Source organism: Phacochoerus africanus, chromosome 5, assembly GCF_016906955.1.
Source record: "Phacochoerus africanus isolate WHEZ1 chromosome 5, ROS_Pafr_v1, whole genome shotgun sequence".
Lineage (NCBI taxonomy): Eukaryota > Metazoa > Chordata > Mammalia > Artiodactyla > Suidae > Phacochoerus > Phacochoerus africanus.
In genome coordinates, this window is record NC_062548.1 from 60,093,353 (window position 1) to 60,110,816 (window position 17,464).

Below are 17,464 nucleotides of genomic sequence, written 5' to 3' on the forward strand. Positions count from 1 at the left end.
AAAATAGGATGTCCTGGCTTGAAGTAGGAGCTCAGGGCTCTGAGCGTGGTCCATCACCCTGGGTGCTCCTCCTACCACTAGATGCCTTGCATTCCCAGTTCTGAAGAGCCTGGCATCTAAAATAAGTCTGCTGTCAGCTTCACTGATGAGTCCACATTTCAAGCTAGCTGCATCAATGCCAAAATTATTAACTTTTGTTTAGCCTGATTCCAGGCCTTCAGTGAAAATTTCTATTCTAATGTGCTTTTCTCAATCTATACTTTCTATTTCAGTTTAATTAAGTTTTTTGAGGACAAAGCAGGAAGGGAAAGCCAAAGTAAAAGATGAAATCTCTGCTTTGAACCTAAGAGATCAGAAGTCTTTTTCCTTCCTAAGAGGGAGTCACAGACCACTACGTAGAGCCCTCACTTTGGCCCACAAGGCTTTCTTAACCTAAGGAACAGCTCTCCCAGGGGATTAGGACTGTACCCCTTAAAGATACAGTCCCTGGAAAGCACCAGCAGTTAAATTCCTTCCCAAGACAGCAATAACCTAGCTCCCAGGCAGAACAATCCCACCCTCCAGGAAAGCTTCTGAGAACTGAAAATTACCATGTCCAACTGACAAATATTCCTGCCCCATTCATACCTCTCACTGTGCCCAATCTGACAATAGGAAAGTAGAGGAAAGTCAGGCCCAGACAGGGCCCCATAGTATAACCCAGTGAACCACTTATAGTAGAAGAGGTGCTCCTTGTTTCCTCTAGAAAGACCCCAGTTGCCTACCCTTAGTATCAACCTTGAAAATGGATCCATTTCCAATCAGGACACAGCTTACTAGTACAATATTCACTTCCTAGCTCCAAATTCCAATTCCCATCCATCATTATCCATGCAAATAAGGTGTCATAACCTAGCCTGAAAATGCTCAATATCCTGTTGGATTATTTTATTTTCTTAAAAAAAATGTCTGCAATAAAAGCCCACTTGGAATCCTATAAGGAAACTAACATTAACTGAATGCCAATTTTGTACTACCCACTTCCATGTGGGTTTTATACTTTAATTTCCCCTAACAATCATATGAGGTGAATGTTATTTTTCCCACTTTTACAACTGAGAGAACTTAGCTCTAAAAAGGTTAGGTAATTAACATAAAGTCATACATGTAGTTACTGGCAAAACTAGGGTTTGAATCCAGGTCTGATTTCAAAGTTGATTCACTTTCCAGCAAACACTGTTTGTCAGAGGCAAAAAAGAATCATGCAAGAACAAAATATTGTGATAACTTACGTTATTGTTCAGCAAATACTTCTTTCCTCCCCATCCCAGTGTGCGTGGAGTAGACATCCTCATCCAATCGATGTTGGACTTGGTCATGTGATTGGCTTTGGCCAATAGAATATTAGTGGATGTGACATGAGCAGAGGCCTTAAACAGGGCTGCATGGTTTGGCTTGGCGCTTCTGCTCATGCCATTTGCCACAACAAAAGTATATCCTGGATAATTAAAGGAGGACAAGTCTATCCTCAGTCAAACTGCGGTTGACCTACAGACCTACGATCAAGAAATAATGGCTGACACTGAAACTAACACAACTTTCTAAGTCAACCACAACACAATTTATTTAAAAAAAAAAATAAAAGAAATAACGGCTGAGGGAGTTCCCTGGTGGCCTAGTGATTTAAGGAATTGATGTTGTCACTGGTCCAGGAACTTCTGCATGCCGTGGGCAGAGGAAAGGAAGGAAGGAAGTGGGGAGGGGTGGGGGGAGGGAAGGGGAGGAGGGAGGGAGGGAGGAAGGAAGGAGGGAGGGAGAGAGAGAAAGAAAGGTTGAATTATTCCTAATTTGATGAAAATTCTAAACCTAAAATTTCGAGAAGCTCAATGAATCTCAAGTACAAGACACAAGTCATGAGGATTGGAGAGAAGACCCAGTGGCATGTTTCACTCTTGAAAATAAATGAGAGGCTTCCAAACGTGAGAGGAGAAATAGAAGGGAGGATCCAGGGAGGATGTATGTCACTCTTTCCTCTTCCAATGGTTCAGGAGCACCTACTAAAATCACACTTATTGAGAGGAAGTGAGGAGGGTGGTAGAAGGGAATACAGCAAGGAGCTGAGTTTTCATCCAGGTTAGCATGGAAAACCCAGTACAGCCCAGGTAAACAGAGGATTTCAGAGGGAATGGGGAACAGAAGGGTATGCTCCTCCCCTGGACATAAAATCAAAGGTGGGAGGGTAAATTATTTATAAATAATGACAACAAAGAGTTAATGTCGTTAATATACAAAGAATGCACACAATGTGATAAGAAACACGATAGCCCCACCAGATAAATGGGCAAAAGAAGTAAAATACAAAAAATGTTCAATTTCATGACTCTTCACTACCAATTGACATTATTTTTTTTTTGGCTTTTTTTTTTTTTTGGCTTTTTAGGGCCACATCTGTGGCATATGGAAGTTCCTGGGCTAGGGTTCAAATGGGAGTTGCAGCTGCCAGCTTACACCACAGCCACAGCAACACGGGATCCAAACCACATCTGCGACCTACAACACCACTCATGGCCATGCTGGATCCTTAACCCACAGAGTAAGGCCAGGGACTGAACCCACATCCTAGTCAGATTTGTTTCCACTGAGTCACAAGGGGAACTCCCTGACGTTAATTTATTTATCAAAGAAAATTCATTTGGGAACAATGAGATACTATATTTAAGGTAATTCAGGTTCAGTCAAATGTGTATTCCATATACCCTATCAATATGACTTATGCTGTCTTAAAATGTTTTTTGGAAAGCAATTCAATATGAGATATTACCCCAAATGTTCAATCATGGTAATCTGGTACTTTCACTACTATAAATCTATCCTCCCCAAAGTCTAAAATACAGGATTTATAATGAATAAGGAATGAGGTCCTACTATATAAGCACAGGGAACTATATGCAATCTCTTGGGATACCATGATGGAAGGTAACATAAAAAAGGGAATATATATTTACATATGTGTATGTGTGTGTATATGTATATATAGATATATATGGGTCACTTTGCTGTACAGAAAAATTGGCACAGCATTGTAAATCAAATATACTTTAATAAAAAATTTAAAAATAAATAAAAATAAAAAGGTAGAGTAAAATGTAACACATGCATAGAATTTTTTTTTAAGTCTAAAAATATGGGAGGAAATATATCACCAAAACAAGATAGGTGCTATATTATCTCTAATAGTAAAAAAATTAGAAATTACCCAAATATCTAACAGAAAATCATTAACAAAAGTAGAGTATACCACTTTAATTATGTATTTTTAATGTCATACATAAGTTTTATGGGAACATGGAAAAAATACTTGTTATAGAATGAAACTAAAAATGCAATATTCAGATTGGCACATAGTGTGATATTTATGCTTTGGTATTTTTAAAAAAGCATGTAATGAAAAGAGTGGAAGGAAATACGCCAATATATTCAACAACGAAAATATCTGAGTGGAAACAATGCTTCTTTTCCTTTTCTTCCTATTTTCTCAATTGTCTATACTGTGTCTGCAGAGTACATGACAGCCAAGCATTCATGACCTCCAGTTCTGCCTCTCACCAGTCATGTAACCTCAGAAAATAACCCCCAGGATGCTTCTCTTCTGAAAAATGTGGATAATATTATTTACTTCACATGGTTGTTGTGAGGATTGAATGAGATAATATATAAAAAGTATCTAGTAACACACACACACCAGCTTTAACTATCCTGGTTAAAAAAAAAAAAATCCACTGAAGGGACAAGAGTTAAAAATATAGAGGGTTAGGGAGTTCCTTCGTGACCCAGCAGAAACAAATCCAACTAGTATCCATGAGGACGTGAGTTGGTTAAGGATCTGGCGTTGCTGTGGCTGTGGTGTAGGCCGGCAGCTGTACCTCCAATTCAACCCCTTAGCCTGGGAACTTCCACATGACCTGGGTGCAGCCCTAAAGAAGAAAAAAAAAATAAAAGGGAAAAGAAAATATATAGAGGGCTAGTACTCTTCATTACTCACATCCAATAATTAGAAGTGATATCATGTTTTCTAGGAAATAACTGATACAATAGTGGGAGAGAAGGCAGATGACAATAAAAGTTATTTAATATTTACAAAGTATATTCTCTCTTAAAAAAACAGCAGACTTTAAGGCCAACCTACTAAAAGTTATTTGGGAATTTGAGAAAGTGATGTTAGAGGGCAAGGTTTTCAAATGATACTTAGTTGATTTTATGTCAACACATGGAGTGGCAACATAAGGTATGACAAGAAAAAAGATGAGATACTGGAATTCCCTGGTGACCTAGGGGTTAAGGACCCAGCGCTGTCACTACTGTGGCTCGGGTCACTACTGTGGTGTGGGTTCAATCCCTGGTTCAACTTCTTCATGCCACAGGAACTGCTGAAAAAAAAAAAAAAAGAAAAAAAAGGGAGAGAGAAAGTCCATCCCACACAGTAGATGAAGACAATGGGTTTTGCATTGGCCTTAGAGCTCACTTTAATCCACCTTTGAACATTTAAGAGTCAGTCTTTACCTCTAGGATAAAGATAACCATATATGTCAATACCTTTTCCTTTTTTACTAGAAATTATGGGGGGAGGGGAATGAGAACGAAAAGGAAAACACAAATACCTTCTGCTAATAACATCCAGATAAGGGCTGTCAAGAGTGGCTGAGATGAGCAGAAGCTGTGCGGAGGAAAGCACAGAGAATGTGCACCTGCAGTAGGTGCAGAGAGCTCGATAGGTATTAGGAAGTGGGGCCCATGTAAAGTCAAAGTGAGCCTGGTCAGCAACGATGGGTGCTGGAGCCTCAAAGACAAGTCCCAATAGCAAGTCTGCCTACTCAGTTCAGAGAAGCAAGAGGGAGAGCATCACAAACCCCCATCCAGAGCAAACTTATCTGTGGGAACCACTCTCTGTAGCAGTAGAGAAGGAGCTTGTAGTCATGAAGCACAGCCCCTTCGATTCTCCATCTCCCATGTGAACCACCAGCAGATATCTATGTTGTCTCCTTTCAGCAGTGAATAATAAAGAGGAAGCTAGCACACAGCTTCCAAACAAGGATACTCTACCAAAAAAAAAAAAAATGCAGGAAAGAGCAGCAAAACTATCAAGAGACAACACTCGCTATCACGGAATACATGAAAATTAGATCCACTGTTTCACCATGAACTTAAAAATACATACACATGAAGCCATCAGCTCTTCGAAGGAAGAAAGCAAAGCAGACATTCAAAATCTCAAGAGTGAAATGGCAAGACAACAGGGAGAAATAAATATAAAAAACTCAGGAAAGACAAAAACATCACAGAAGTTAAGATGAAACTGTCGAAACCCAATGAAGAAAACATGCTATGGAACTCACTGAAAGAAACCAGAGAAGACAAACTCAAACAGGTTAGATATTCTAAAAATATGAGGGAGCTCATGATACACAGAAGATAAAGGGGATCTATCACACTTTATACATAAAAGGAGTTGCTGAAGAAGCAAACCAGCCTGGCTCAATGTTTAAGAGAATGAAATGTTTTATTTCAGGCCAGTGAAGTGAGTGTGAATTTGGACAAGTTTCTTCACCATTTTCTGTCTGGATTTCCCCATCACAAAATTGAGGATAATACTAGTACCTACTCCATAGGACTGCTATGAAGTTTACGTGAGTTAAAATTTGATAGGAGGCTGGAAGAGTGCCTGGCACATCCCAAGCAATGTCTAAATGCTTGTTAACTTTAAAAATAATAATAGGAGTTCCCGTCATGGTGCAGTGGTTAACGACTCTGACTAGGAAGCATGAGGTTGCGGGTTTGATCCCTGGCCTTGCTCAGTGGGTTAAGGATCCGGCGTTGCCATGAGCTGTGGTGTAGGTCGCAGACACAGCTCAGATCCCGCATTGCTGTGGCATAGACCCCTACAGCTCTGATTCGACCCCTAGCCTGGGAACCTAAATATGCCACGGGAGCGGCCCAAGAAATGGCAAAAAGACAAATAATAATAATAATAATAATAATAAATAAAGCAATGGAACAGAGAAAATATTTTAAAATAAAATTCAAGAAAACTGGAATTCCCATTGTGGCGCAGTGGAAACAAATCCTACTAGAAACCATGAGGTTGCAGGTTCGATCCCTGGCCTCTCTCACTGGGTTGAGGATCTGGCGTTGCCGTAAGCTGTAGTGTGGGCCAGCAGCTACAGCTCTGATTAGACCCCTAGACTGGGAACCTCCATATGCCATGGGTGCGGCCCTAAAAAGACAAAAAAAAAAAAAAGAGAGAGAGAGAGAGAGAAGACAAGAGCACTGGTGAGGATGTAGAGTAGAAAAAAGAGAACCTTTATGTACTGTTGGTGGGAAATGTAAACTGGTGCAGCCAGTATGAAAAACAGTATGGAGGGTGCTCAGAAAAATTGAAAACAGAACTACCATGTGATCCAGCAATCCCACTTCTGGGTATACATCCAAAAAAAATGAAACCACTATCTTGAAGAGATATCTACACCCCCACGTTCACTGCAGCATTATTTACAATAGTCAAGGTGTGGAAATAAACTAAGTGTCCACTGACAGACAAATGAATAAAGAAAACGTGATTTTTTATGGGTATGATAATTTGAAGTATGTATAAATGCAGTATTATTCAACCATGAGAAAGAAGGAAATCTTGTCATTTGCAACAACATGGATAAACCTTGAGGGTATTAAGCTAAGTGAAATAAGTCAGATAGAGAAAGACAAATATCTTATTTATATTTGGAAACAAAAAAAGTCAAACTCATAGGAAGAGAGTAGGGTGGTGGTTGCCAGGGACTGAGGGTAGGAGAAATGGGGAAAAATTGGCCAAAGGGTACAAACTTCCAGTTATTAGATGAATAAGTTCTGAGGATCTAATGAACAGTGTGGCAACCCTATTTAACAATACTGTATTATACACGTGAAGGTTGCTAAGAGAATAGATACTGAATGTTCTCACCACAAAAAAAATGTCATGATGTAAGGTGATGGATGTGTTAACTAACCTTATTGTGATAATAATTTCACAGTGTATTTCCATATATTTCACAGTGTATTTGCGTATCATGCTGTCACAACATACACCTTAAATTTTCACCATGCTATCGATCTTGGTCAATAGCATAATTAATAATATATCAATTAGATCTCAATAAAGCTGGCAGAATAAAAGAATCCTTTGGGGAATTCCCTGGTGGCCTACTGGTTGGGAATTTGGTGTTGTCACCTGTGGCTCAGGTTTGTTTCCTGGCCTGGGAACTTAATGTATGCCACAGGCTCAACCAAAAAAAAAAAAAAAAATCCTTTGGACCATCCAGCAAAAATCAAAAATATAAAGTCACTTACAAAAGAAAAAAAATCAAGCTGGCCTTGTATTTCTTCTCAGCAGCATGCAATATGAGAAGACACTAAAGTACAAACCACAACAAACACAGACCCAAAAAAAGTGAGCCAAGGGCTTTCTATCCAGTCAAGCTTTCCTTTATGTATAAAGATGCAGAAAAGAACATTTGGAAACCCTGAGAATATTGCTCTTGTGATCCCTCCTGGAGGAAACTAACTAGAAAATGAACTGTAGCCAACCAAGGGATGGCTGAGGAACCAAAGAAGATGGACTACATGTGAGAACCTAACAGCAGAACTAAAACTAAAACATACATGAGGATTGGGATAATAGAAGAAAAATAAAGGTTTAAAAAAACCTGCACTCTTTAAGTTGCTTACCTAGCAGTAATAATAGTACAGTAACCCACAGGATGATGATGATTATGGCAATAATAGCAGCTATAACTGTTGACTGGTTAACTATGTGCCAAGTACTGCATAAAACACCGTGTGTGTATATGTGTGTGTGTGTGTGTGTGTACACAGTGCTTTATACAGTGTGTACACACATACATGTACATACAAATATACATATATATATGCATACATATATTCCTAACAACCCACAAGGTAACCATCACCATCCCTATTCATACATAAGATAGCTAAGGCTCAGATTGTTAAGTATCTTAACCACGATCACACAGCCAAGTGACAAATCCAAATCCGGGTCAGACTCCAAAGCCCAGGCAGGCTCTTGATTTTACTACATTCACGTTCCATGAACATCCGACAGCGCCTCATTCCTCTGTCTCCTCATCACTTAATACAGCTAAGATCATATAATAATAACAATCTACTGTTCCCATTTTATAGATGAGGAAAGGAAGCAGAAAGGTAAAATAACTTCCCCCAGGCTATTTAAGCGAGGGGGCCAGCTGGAGTGTGGCTACGGCAGTGCTATATAGTCGTAATCCAACAGCAGGTGAACCTCATGTATAATTTCCAATTCCCTAGTAGCTGCATCCTAGAAAAAACTTAATTTTATTAATATATTTGATATAACCCATTTACTCATATTATCATTTTGGCATACAATCTATACTAAAACCTGTTCATGTGATAAATTACATTTTTTTTCCTCACTCATTCTTTGAAATCCAGGATCTTTTACACTTGCAGCACATCTCAAATTGAACACACATTTCCTTCTTTTTTTTTTTTTTTTGTCTTTTTAGGGACGCACCCCTGGCATATGGAGGTTCCCAGGCTAGGGGCCCAACTGGAGCCGTAGCTGCCGGACTACACCACAGCCACAGCAACACCAGATCCGAGCCACATCTGCAACCTATACCACAGCTCACAGCAACGCCAGATCCTTAACCCACTGAGCGAGGCCAGGGATTGAACCTGTGTCTTCATGAATACTAGTCAGATTCATTTCTACTGAGCCACAACATGAGCTTCTGAACTCACATTTCAATGCACAGTGGCCACATGTGGTCAGTGGCTTCCGCACTGAACAGAGCAGCTCCAAAGCCACATATGTCACCAACTTAACAGCATGCAAACTCCATTTTCCATTCTCCATCATCTATTCCTGAAGTGTTATTTTATAAAATTGAAATACAAAGTAACTAGTTATATTATCTCAGGGGTCTCTACCTCCACAGAAAATGTACCGACAGGTTAAGGCTTATAGAAGGTCGTATTTATGCAGGTCATTGGAGCATGTTTCTGATGGTTCTCCCTGTATGTTCTCATCCTCACCCCATCCTCCACATTTAGGCAGCTATCAGGAGCACAGAATACTTGTCCCAAAAGAGGCAGGGCAGAAAGATGAAAGAGCCTGAAAGATATTCTGGCTTTTTTTTTTTCTTTTTTTTTAGGGCCACCTCTGCAGCATATGGAAGTTCCCAGGCTAAGGGTCAAATCTGAACTGCATCTTTCACCCACACCACCGCCACAGCAACACCAGTGCTTAACCCACTGAGTGAGGCCAGGGATCAAACTTGAAACCTCATGGATACTAGTTGAGTTCTTAAACCACTGATCCACAAAGGGAACTCTTTTTCTGGGTTCTTCCTTTTAAGCCTAACCCCAGAGAAGCAACAGGGTTTACAGAGCAGACAACTTGATGAAGCAGAAAGGAGAGAGAAGTTATCCCAGATTAGAAGATTCCTCTCGGCCTAAGGGGGAGGAGAAGAGCATCCCCAGAGAAGGTGGGAGGTTGCCCCATGTCTCTGCAGCACCTTGGGCAGGAGGTGCAAGGTGAATGGCGGGGTGCAGCAGAGTCCACAGATGATACCCACATCCAAAGCCAGCATGGGAGTAAGCAAAGAACTGCTCAACTGGGAGCGGCTGGTAGATAGGGACAATAAGTATTTATAGGGCAATCTGTAGGAACAGATGTCCTTACTAGGGCTCCATGCTTATGCCTGAGCGCTGCCTAGGATCTCTGAGCTTCGGGAAAACCTCAGAAGGAGTCCCTGGGAAAGACTGGGGTTCATTTCCAATCCCCCCTCATTCGTCTGGGATACAAGGGCATTGGAATCCAAAATCAAGCTGATTTCTAGGACTGCCCTTGTGGTGAAGTGTGTTAAGGATCCAGCATTGTCACTGCAGTGGCGCAGGTCGCTGCTGGGGCTCAGGTACATCCCTGGCCCAGGAACTTCCACATCCCATGTGTGCAGCCAGAAAAAAATATATTAAACTGAGTTCTGGAAATCAAAGGAAGTATCTGGCCTTGGACTTGTCTTTGTGACCGGAAGTTCCTCCCTGCCACTTAGGGGGCCTCACTTGAGGAATAGTGGGCAGGAATGGTGGGCAGCGTCTCCACAAACCACTACACGGGAGCCAGTTCATCTCTAGCAGATGGCTGTAACCAGGAGGAATTGGAGTGCAGAGAGGTGCGACCTCCTGGAAGTCACTGCTGACCTGGGGAACACCAATGGCCTGAGATAAGACTGAGTTTCAAAAAATACCACAGGAGTTCCCATCATGGCTCAGTGGTTAACAATCTGACTAGGAAGCATGAGGTTGCGGGTTCGATCCCCGGCCTCGCTCAGTGAGTTAAGGATCCGGCATTGCCATGAGCTGTGGTGTAGGTTGCAGACACAGCTTGGACCTGGCATTTCTGTGGCTCTGGTGTAGGCCGGTGGCTACAGTTCTAACCCTAGCCTGGGAACCTCCATATGCCACGGGTTCGGCCCTAGAAAAGGCAAAAAGACAAAAAAAAAAGCAAAAACAAAAAACACAGACATGCTGTATAGCACAGGGAACTATGTGATGGAACTTGTGATGGAACGTGATGGAGGATAATGTGAGGAAAAGAACATGTATGTATGTATGACTGTGTCACTTCACTATACAGCAGAAATTGGCAGAATATTGCAAATCAACTATAATGGAAAAAAATAATTTTTTTTAAAAAAAATCACAGAATACTCCTTTTTGTAATATTCCCTTCTCTTTATGTTTCCTGTAGAGCTATTTTGTTGTTGTTTTCTTTTTAGAGCCTCACGTGTGGCACATGGAAGTTCCCAGGCCAGGAGTCGAATCCAAAGTGTAGCAGCCGGCCTATACCACAGCCACAGCAAAACCAGATCCAAGCTGCCTCTGTGATCTACGTCACATCTCATGGCAATGCTGGGTCCTTAATCCATTGAACAAAGCCAGGGATCCAACCCACATCCTCATGGAGACAACATCAGGTCCTTAACCTGCTGAGCCACAATAGGAACTCCCCAGAATATTTTTAAGTCCTGATCAGATACGAAGCAATCAGCAAAAAGGTCACTTATTAGAGTTTGCTTAAACCATTAGTTTCCCTGATTCCCTGAGAACACCCAGAAATAGAATGTAGAGAATGATTTTCAGGCCGCTATTTCAGACTGAAAGGACTATTTCAGCAGTAGCAGCAGCCAAAGCCCTGCCAGACAGGACAGATGAAGACGGTCCCTGCAGCCAAGCCCTGGCTGCCACATCCAAAGGCTTTAGGAAGCTGGGCAGGAGCACTGTCCACAGATCCCATGGAGCCAGGAGCCAAGACAAGGAAGCTCTGCTCTCTGCCCATCAGGCCCACTCCTTAGCCTACAGTCACTGAGGTGGCCTGGACCACATGCCAGGAGACTGTGGGGGAGGGGCTGCCCAGTCCTAGAGAGAAATCTTTTCCAAGGAAAATGCCTGGAGTTTAGGAATGCCCCACAGGCCTCTGTCTTATTCTGCTTATAGGTAAGATAAGTATTTCATGGTACACAGAGATCATGAAAAGAACCCACATTCCTTCCCAGGGGAGGGAGGCCATGCTACAGGGGACCAGGTGGCTCAGAGGAGCTCCAGAAGGTAGCATCAACAGTCTGGGACCCCTCTCCACTCTTCAGTAAATAGAGAGCAGTTAGAGAGATGGGAGACACCACCTGAGCATAAACAGGAGCAGGGACCCAGCCAACTATGGAAGGAAAGCCAAGGGGAAGGACGGCGATGAAAAGGAAAGCACAGAGCTGCAGCTTCGGGTCAAGGTCACCTGACAGATTAAATCCTCCATGCTCCCCACATCTAAACCAAAGATCCTGCTTCCCCCAGGGGGCAGAGTCCATCCAAGGCTGACAGGGCATTCTCAGGTGGCATGGAGCCTGCGCCAGGAGGAAGCAGCATTCTGAAGCAGAAATTCACCCCCAGAAGGGAAAGGTGAGGAGTCCACCCAGCGTCCAGATTCACAGCAACCTTTCCCTTATCAGCTCCCCTCCACATGCCCCAGCACCTGTCTGGAGCACTCATCAGTGTGAGCATCCTCAGGTCTTCTCTAGTTTAGGGAGGGAGGATGTCTCCTATACATGACCAGAGATGAAGCGCTAATTACAGGGCACCTCTGACACTTTGCCCCGACTTGCCTCACCTCAAAGAGGTGCCATAGTTCTGCCTTAAGCATGTGATGGGTCACTTCTAGCCTGGTCTGGTGGGCCAGCAGTCAGACAATGTGACCATCCGTCTGAGGTCTGACGGCCCTTTGTTTCTCCAGAGTCCACACTCTGTACCCAGACACAATGGGCTTGAATCTTGGGCTTGTAGTAGTCAAGCTGCAGGCCTGCTTAGGGTTTGCATCTGGAGACTGGAGCTGGTGGTCCTGAATGTGGAGTGTATAAAAAGGGTGGTCCTTTGGTGGGCAAGCTGTCCTCAGATTGAAGAACTTAGCAACCTCCCCCTGGGGGGGAGGGTTGAAAAACTGCATATTTTCCAAAACAAAATTGTCTCAAGGATTTCTGGGCAGTTTTTGAGTGGGAGAGGGAGGCTCTGAAATGTTGGCATTTCTGGGACATTGTGATAGATGGAGGATTATACAAGATCACATATTTAGGATCTGGGACTCCCTCCCCCAGTTCAGAACATGTGATCCCTGAAATGGCATTAGAATGGCAGGCCATGCTCCGAGCCCTTCATTCTACGAAAAATGTTTTTATCTGTAATTTGATTTGTATGCTTCACAGGGGTTGGAATGATGCTGGTTACTGAAAATGTAAGCTATGCAGCCAGATACACTTCTCTTTATTAACTAGGTTGCCAAGGAGCACACAGGCCCAAATAAAACCCCATTTACAGTCACTGGCAGGCCGTGGGGAGCTGGTGACATCTCACATTCTTTACCTTGATTGATTCACTGCCCAGTATGCTTAATCTTGCAAATTACCTTCAAAGGCATGGCATACAGCCTGAATTTATTTATTTTTTCTTAGGTTAGCATCAGTCTTGCTCATCAATTGACATTTTCACAAAGTCCCTGGAGATGTTCACCTCTCCCTCAGCGCAAAGGTGGAAGTTACCTGATGAGCTCTGCTGGAACCTCTGCCCTGCCCTGCTCCAGGTCACTGAGACTCTGAATCCACAAAGCAGTGTGTCAAGGACCCCCTGCCTTGGGCTCTACCTGACCCCCTAGCCAGAAAGGCAAGGGCCCTTCTCCCAGGAGCCTTTGCAACAGTGCTATATAAACAGAGGAAACTTGCAAGCACATGCACACTGCAGCCTCTCCCCAACCCCCAAAGAGTAGTTCCTGCCTTATCTGAAGCTAGAAATCTCTGTGGATTATTAAAGATGAGCAGAACGGTGGCAGCAGAGGTGGAGATGAGCTTTCTGAGACTTAGCACGTGTCCTGCGCCCTGTCATCTCACAATCCTTCTCTGCCCTTCTTGGCAGTGTTTACTCAGTGTATTTGGCACTTGGCAATTTCATCAACCCTAAGAAACTCCCATCTCTCAATTTCTAAGGAAACTTCCCATCCTGGTTTCCCAAATCACAGTACTATTTCTCACTTATTTTGTGACCTTGTTCTCTATGCCCGTTAAACTCTGTGATCACATACTTTGACTGAAAGGGGAAGTTCATTCAGCCTCCACTGAGGTTCCTGTGTGGCTGTGGCCCTTAGGGGAGGTAGTTTCATCTCACATGGGCAGCTAGAAGCACTGACACACTGACGGGGAAGGGGGCAGCAGAAAAGCCACAAGACATTTGGGCGTCCTCACTACAGCTGTTCAGCCAACCTAGGCAACAAAGCAGCTCTGCCTTGCCAAGAACTAGGATGGGCTGACATGTCTGGGGCCTTGCCTCTAGAAGTATCCCAAGTTAGGAAATACATCTCACTGAGGCCACCTCTCCAGGTAATAAACTGATGCCTGGTTGCTAGGCTGCCCAAATTCACCATTAGCATCCATGGACTCTGCCATTGCACCACATGAATAATACAACAGAAATGGATAGCCCCTCCCTAGTGCTTTATTTCCTAAAGCCAGGGTTCATCTGAAGTTATTAAGACATAAAGTGCACTGTTTCTTTTCGATCTCAGGTACCTGGAGGGAGTTTTCCTTTCAGTTTCCTTGAATTCCAAGTAATTACACTGTCCCCATCCTTCACAGGGAAGGTAGGAAATTCCACACACTCTGTTCTCTCTGCAAATGCATGGAATCTGAAACAAGAAGAGGTTTGCAACATTAGGCCGTTAAATGGTATCTGCACATGTCTATTCTCCTAAGGCTGTAAACCTGCTCTGTGGTGGCAATAAGCATCTTACAAGTGTCCACTGCTTTTCCCTGAACCTTGTCAATTCCCACTCACAAACGACAAGGAGGAGGAAGAGAACCAAGAGTTGAGAAGCCATTGGGATTAACTGATGACTCTTCTTCATAAGAGGATACTTAGCTCAACCAAATGGTCTTTATTGACCCTGGAAAACCGAAATCCTGTGCTTATACTTATTCTTTTGTTCCCTGGGTTCAATCATGTCAACACAGCTTTGACAAGCCAAGAGGCTAATGAGGGGCCCAACAGTGCCCACAGCGCTTCGGGTTGAAAGCTGGTGACTATAGGCACCATGGGCTCATCTGCCCACTGCTGATGGGTGGCAATCAACTTTAACTCGGCAAGCACATACTTCCCCAGGACCTGAGCTAATGAGAAGAATTCAGTGTGAGCAAGTGTTTTTAAGTGTGGTCCTCAAAGTAGGAACCACGGCAGTGGAAGCTGGCTAGAAATTCACTTCCTTGGGCTCCAGGCAGATCTGATGAGTCAGAATATGCACTTTAACAAGATCCCCTGGGCATTCCTGTGCACTTGAAGCTCAAAAAGTGCTACTGGGACCAATGTTCACAGCAGCACTACTTACAACAGCCAAGACATGGAAGCAACCTAAGCGTCCATCAACAGATTAATAAAGAAGATGTGATACACACACTCACAATGGAATATTACTCAGCCATAAAAAAGAATGAAATGGTGCCATTTGCAGCAACCTGGATGGACCTAGAGATGATCATACTAAGCAAAGTTAAGTCAGACAAGGTCAAATATCACATATCACTTACATGTGAAATCTAAAAAAAGATACAAATGAACTTATTTATAAAACAGAAATAGACTCACTGGCATAGAAAACAAACTTATGGTTACCATAAAGGAAAGGAGGGAGGGATAAATTAGGAGTTTGGGATTAACATACACCTACCACTATATATAAAATAGGTAGACAATAGGATTTACTGTATAGCACAGGGAACTGTATTCCTTATCTTGTAATGACCTATAATGGAAAAGAATCTGAAAAAGAATACAGTTATACAATATGTATGCATATATATAACTGAATCACTTTGCTGTGTATCTGAAACTACCAATGTTATAAATCAACTATACCTCAAATTTTTTTTAATTTTTTTTTTTTTTTTTTGCTTTTTAGGGCTAAACCCACAGCATATGGAAGTTTCCAGGCTAGGGGTCAAATCGGAGCTACAGCTACCAGCCTATACTACAGCCACAGCAACTCAAGAGCCAAGTCCTGTGGCTGCAACCTACACCACAGCTCACAGCAATGCCGGATCCCTGACCCGCTGAGCAAGGCTAGGGATTGAATCCTCATCTTCATGGATAGTAGTCAGATTCATTTCCTTTGTGCCACAACAGGAACTCCAATATTTGTTTTGCAAGCACTGATGGTATATGCACCAGGTTATGCACTAAGTCTGGCACCCTCAGAGCCAGTTGTCTAGAATCTGAGACATCACCAACAGCAGGAAATTTCTTTCAGACGGCACAGGACATCTCTGAGTAACACTCCTCCAGCCTTCAGGAGTCCCACCTCTACCTGTCACCACACATACGATGCAAACCAAATCCTGAAACACGGGCTGGCATGGACAATGGATGGGCAGATGGCGGGAGAAGTCTGGGGCCTCCCCTGGGTCATGGAAAGCCTCAGTCCTGTCTATTTCTAAAGGCTTTCAGGCGACACTGAGACATGACTTGATAGCAAAAACAAGCAGCCTCATTCCAACAGCCCCTCATGAGGCTAAGAGACCCGTGTCCTGGCCGTGCCTGTTTCCTGAAGAGCAGAAATGGTCAGTTTCCTTCATCCCAATGTTACTTATCCAGCTTACTGGATTCTTTAATTAACAGAAATTGCTAAGAAATTCAGGCCAGGCCTTACTGGGACTGGCGGTGCAGCAGGAGGGAGCAAAAACAAGTAACAAGTGCCCTAGCTCACTTCCCAAGGGGGATCGAGCCTGTCTCTTAAATGAAGTGGGGGTGGGGCTGGAAGGGTGGCTTAGGTCGTCTGCCCACTTCCTTGGTGGTGCTGTATGCAGGGATCATGGGCAGTATGCTCAGAAGTGGCAGCTGGGTTTTGCCCTTTTTATACCATAATGTTCATAATTTGCCCCCTCTGCCCATGCCTGCAGTTATTTTTAGTCCCTTGTGGCTTGTATTCTCCTGTTCTAGGAGACATCCATCCAGGTGCAAGCACTGCAGTAAAGTCTCAGGTCCCAGCCTGTCTCACCATGACCTCCTCGCGAGGCAGAGGGGGTAGGTCAAAGTTTGTCCTGGCGAACCTCACACCCTGAGTGCCAAAGCCTGTGCCCAGCACCTCCTACTCCCTAACCTAGTCTCCAGATTAGAAAAATGAACAGGGCAGGCGTCACCTCTGACAAACAACAGCATTGCTTGTGCAGAAAGCAAATCACTGTTAAGACAAGCCCTTTGGAGAGTCTGAAGAGTATAGCACTGTGCCTGAGAGCTGGTGGCTCTGCCCAGACACAGCCTCGGGCACCAGGGACCCAGAATCCAGGTCCCCTGCAAGCTGAGTTGCTCAGGACATGCCCTTTACACTGCACTGAAGTAACTGCACTTCAGCTGGGGCTCAACAGCAGAAGTTGCCTGAGACCAACCAGGACCTGAGGGGTCTGGTAGGTAGCAGAACAGGCAGGAGCGCCTCTTGAAAGGTGACAGGTTGGCCTCACTTTCCAGGACCAGCCCAGGGACAGAGGGCCTGGCTATACTTCATCCTCTTCTGTAGAACCTGCACCCCATGGAGAATGGCCTGAAAGTCAGAAGTGAACTGCAGCTTCTCCCCCATTAAATTACTCCCTGGCCTCTTACCTGCCCAGAGACAGGGCTCCACATGAGCTGAGCAGAGGACCAGCCTATCAGCTGCCTTCTTCTCCCTCCACTAGCAAAAGTGGGGCAGTGAGCCCCTTCTGTATTTTAGGGGGGTTAGGAGCCCAGAATTGAAGCTAAGCACCTGATGCTAAAATATTGCAAAGCACTTTAAGAGCAGAATTACTGGGTCTTCAAAATCACTAGGGGTCCT

The 17,464-nt window shown here is 43.6% G+C and overlaps 1 protein-coding gene across 1 annotated transcript in view; it reads right to left on the reverse strand.

The window, feature by feature from the left end:
• Positions 1–17,464, reverse strand: part of VWA3B (von Willebrand factor A domain containing 3B) — a 222,067-nt gene that overhangs the window by 170,689 nt on the left and 33,914 nt on the right. Inside the window, 1 exon segment of the mRNA XM_047781500.1 lies at positions 14,178–14,293. Within this exon segment, the coding sequence (XP_047637456.1) occupies positions 14,178–14,293 (116 nt within the window).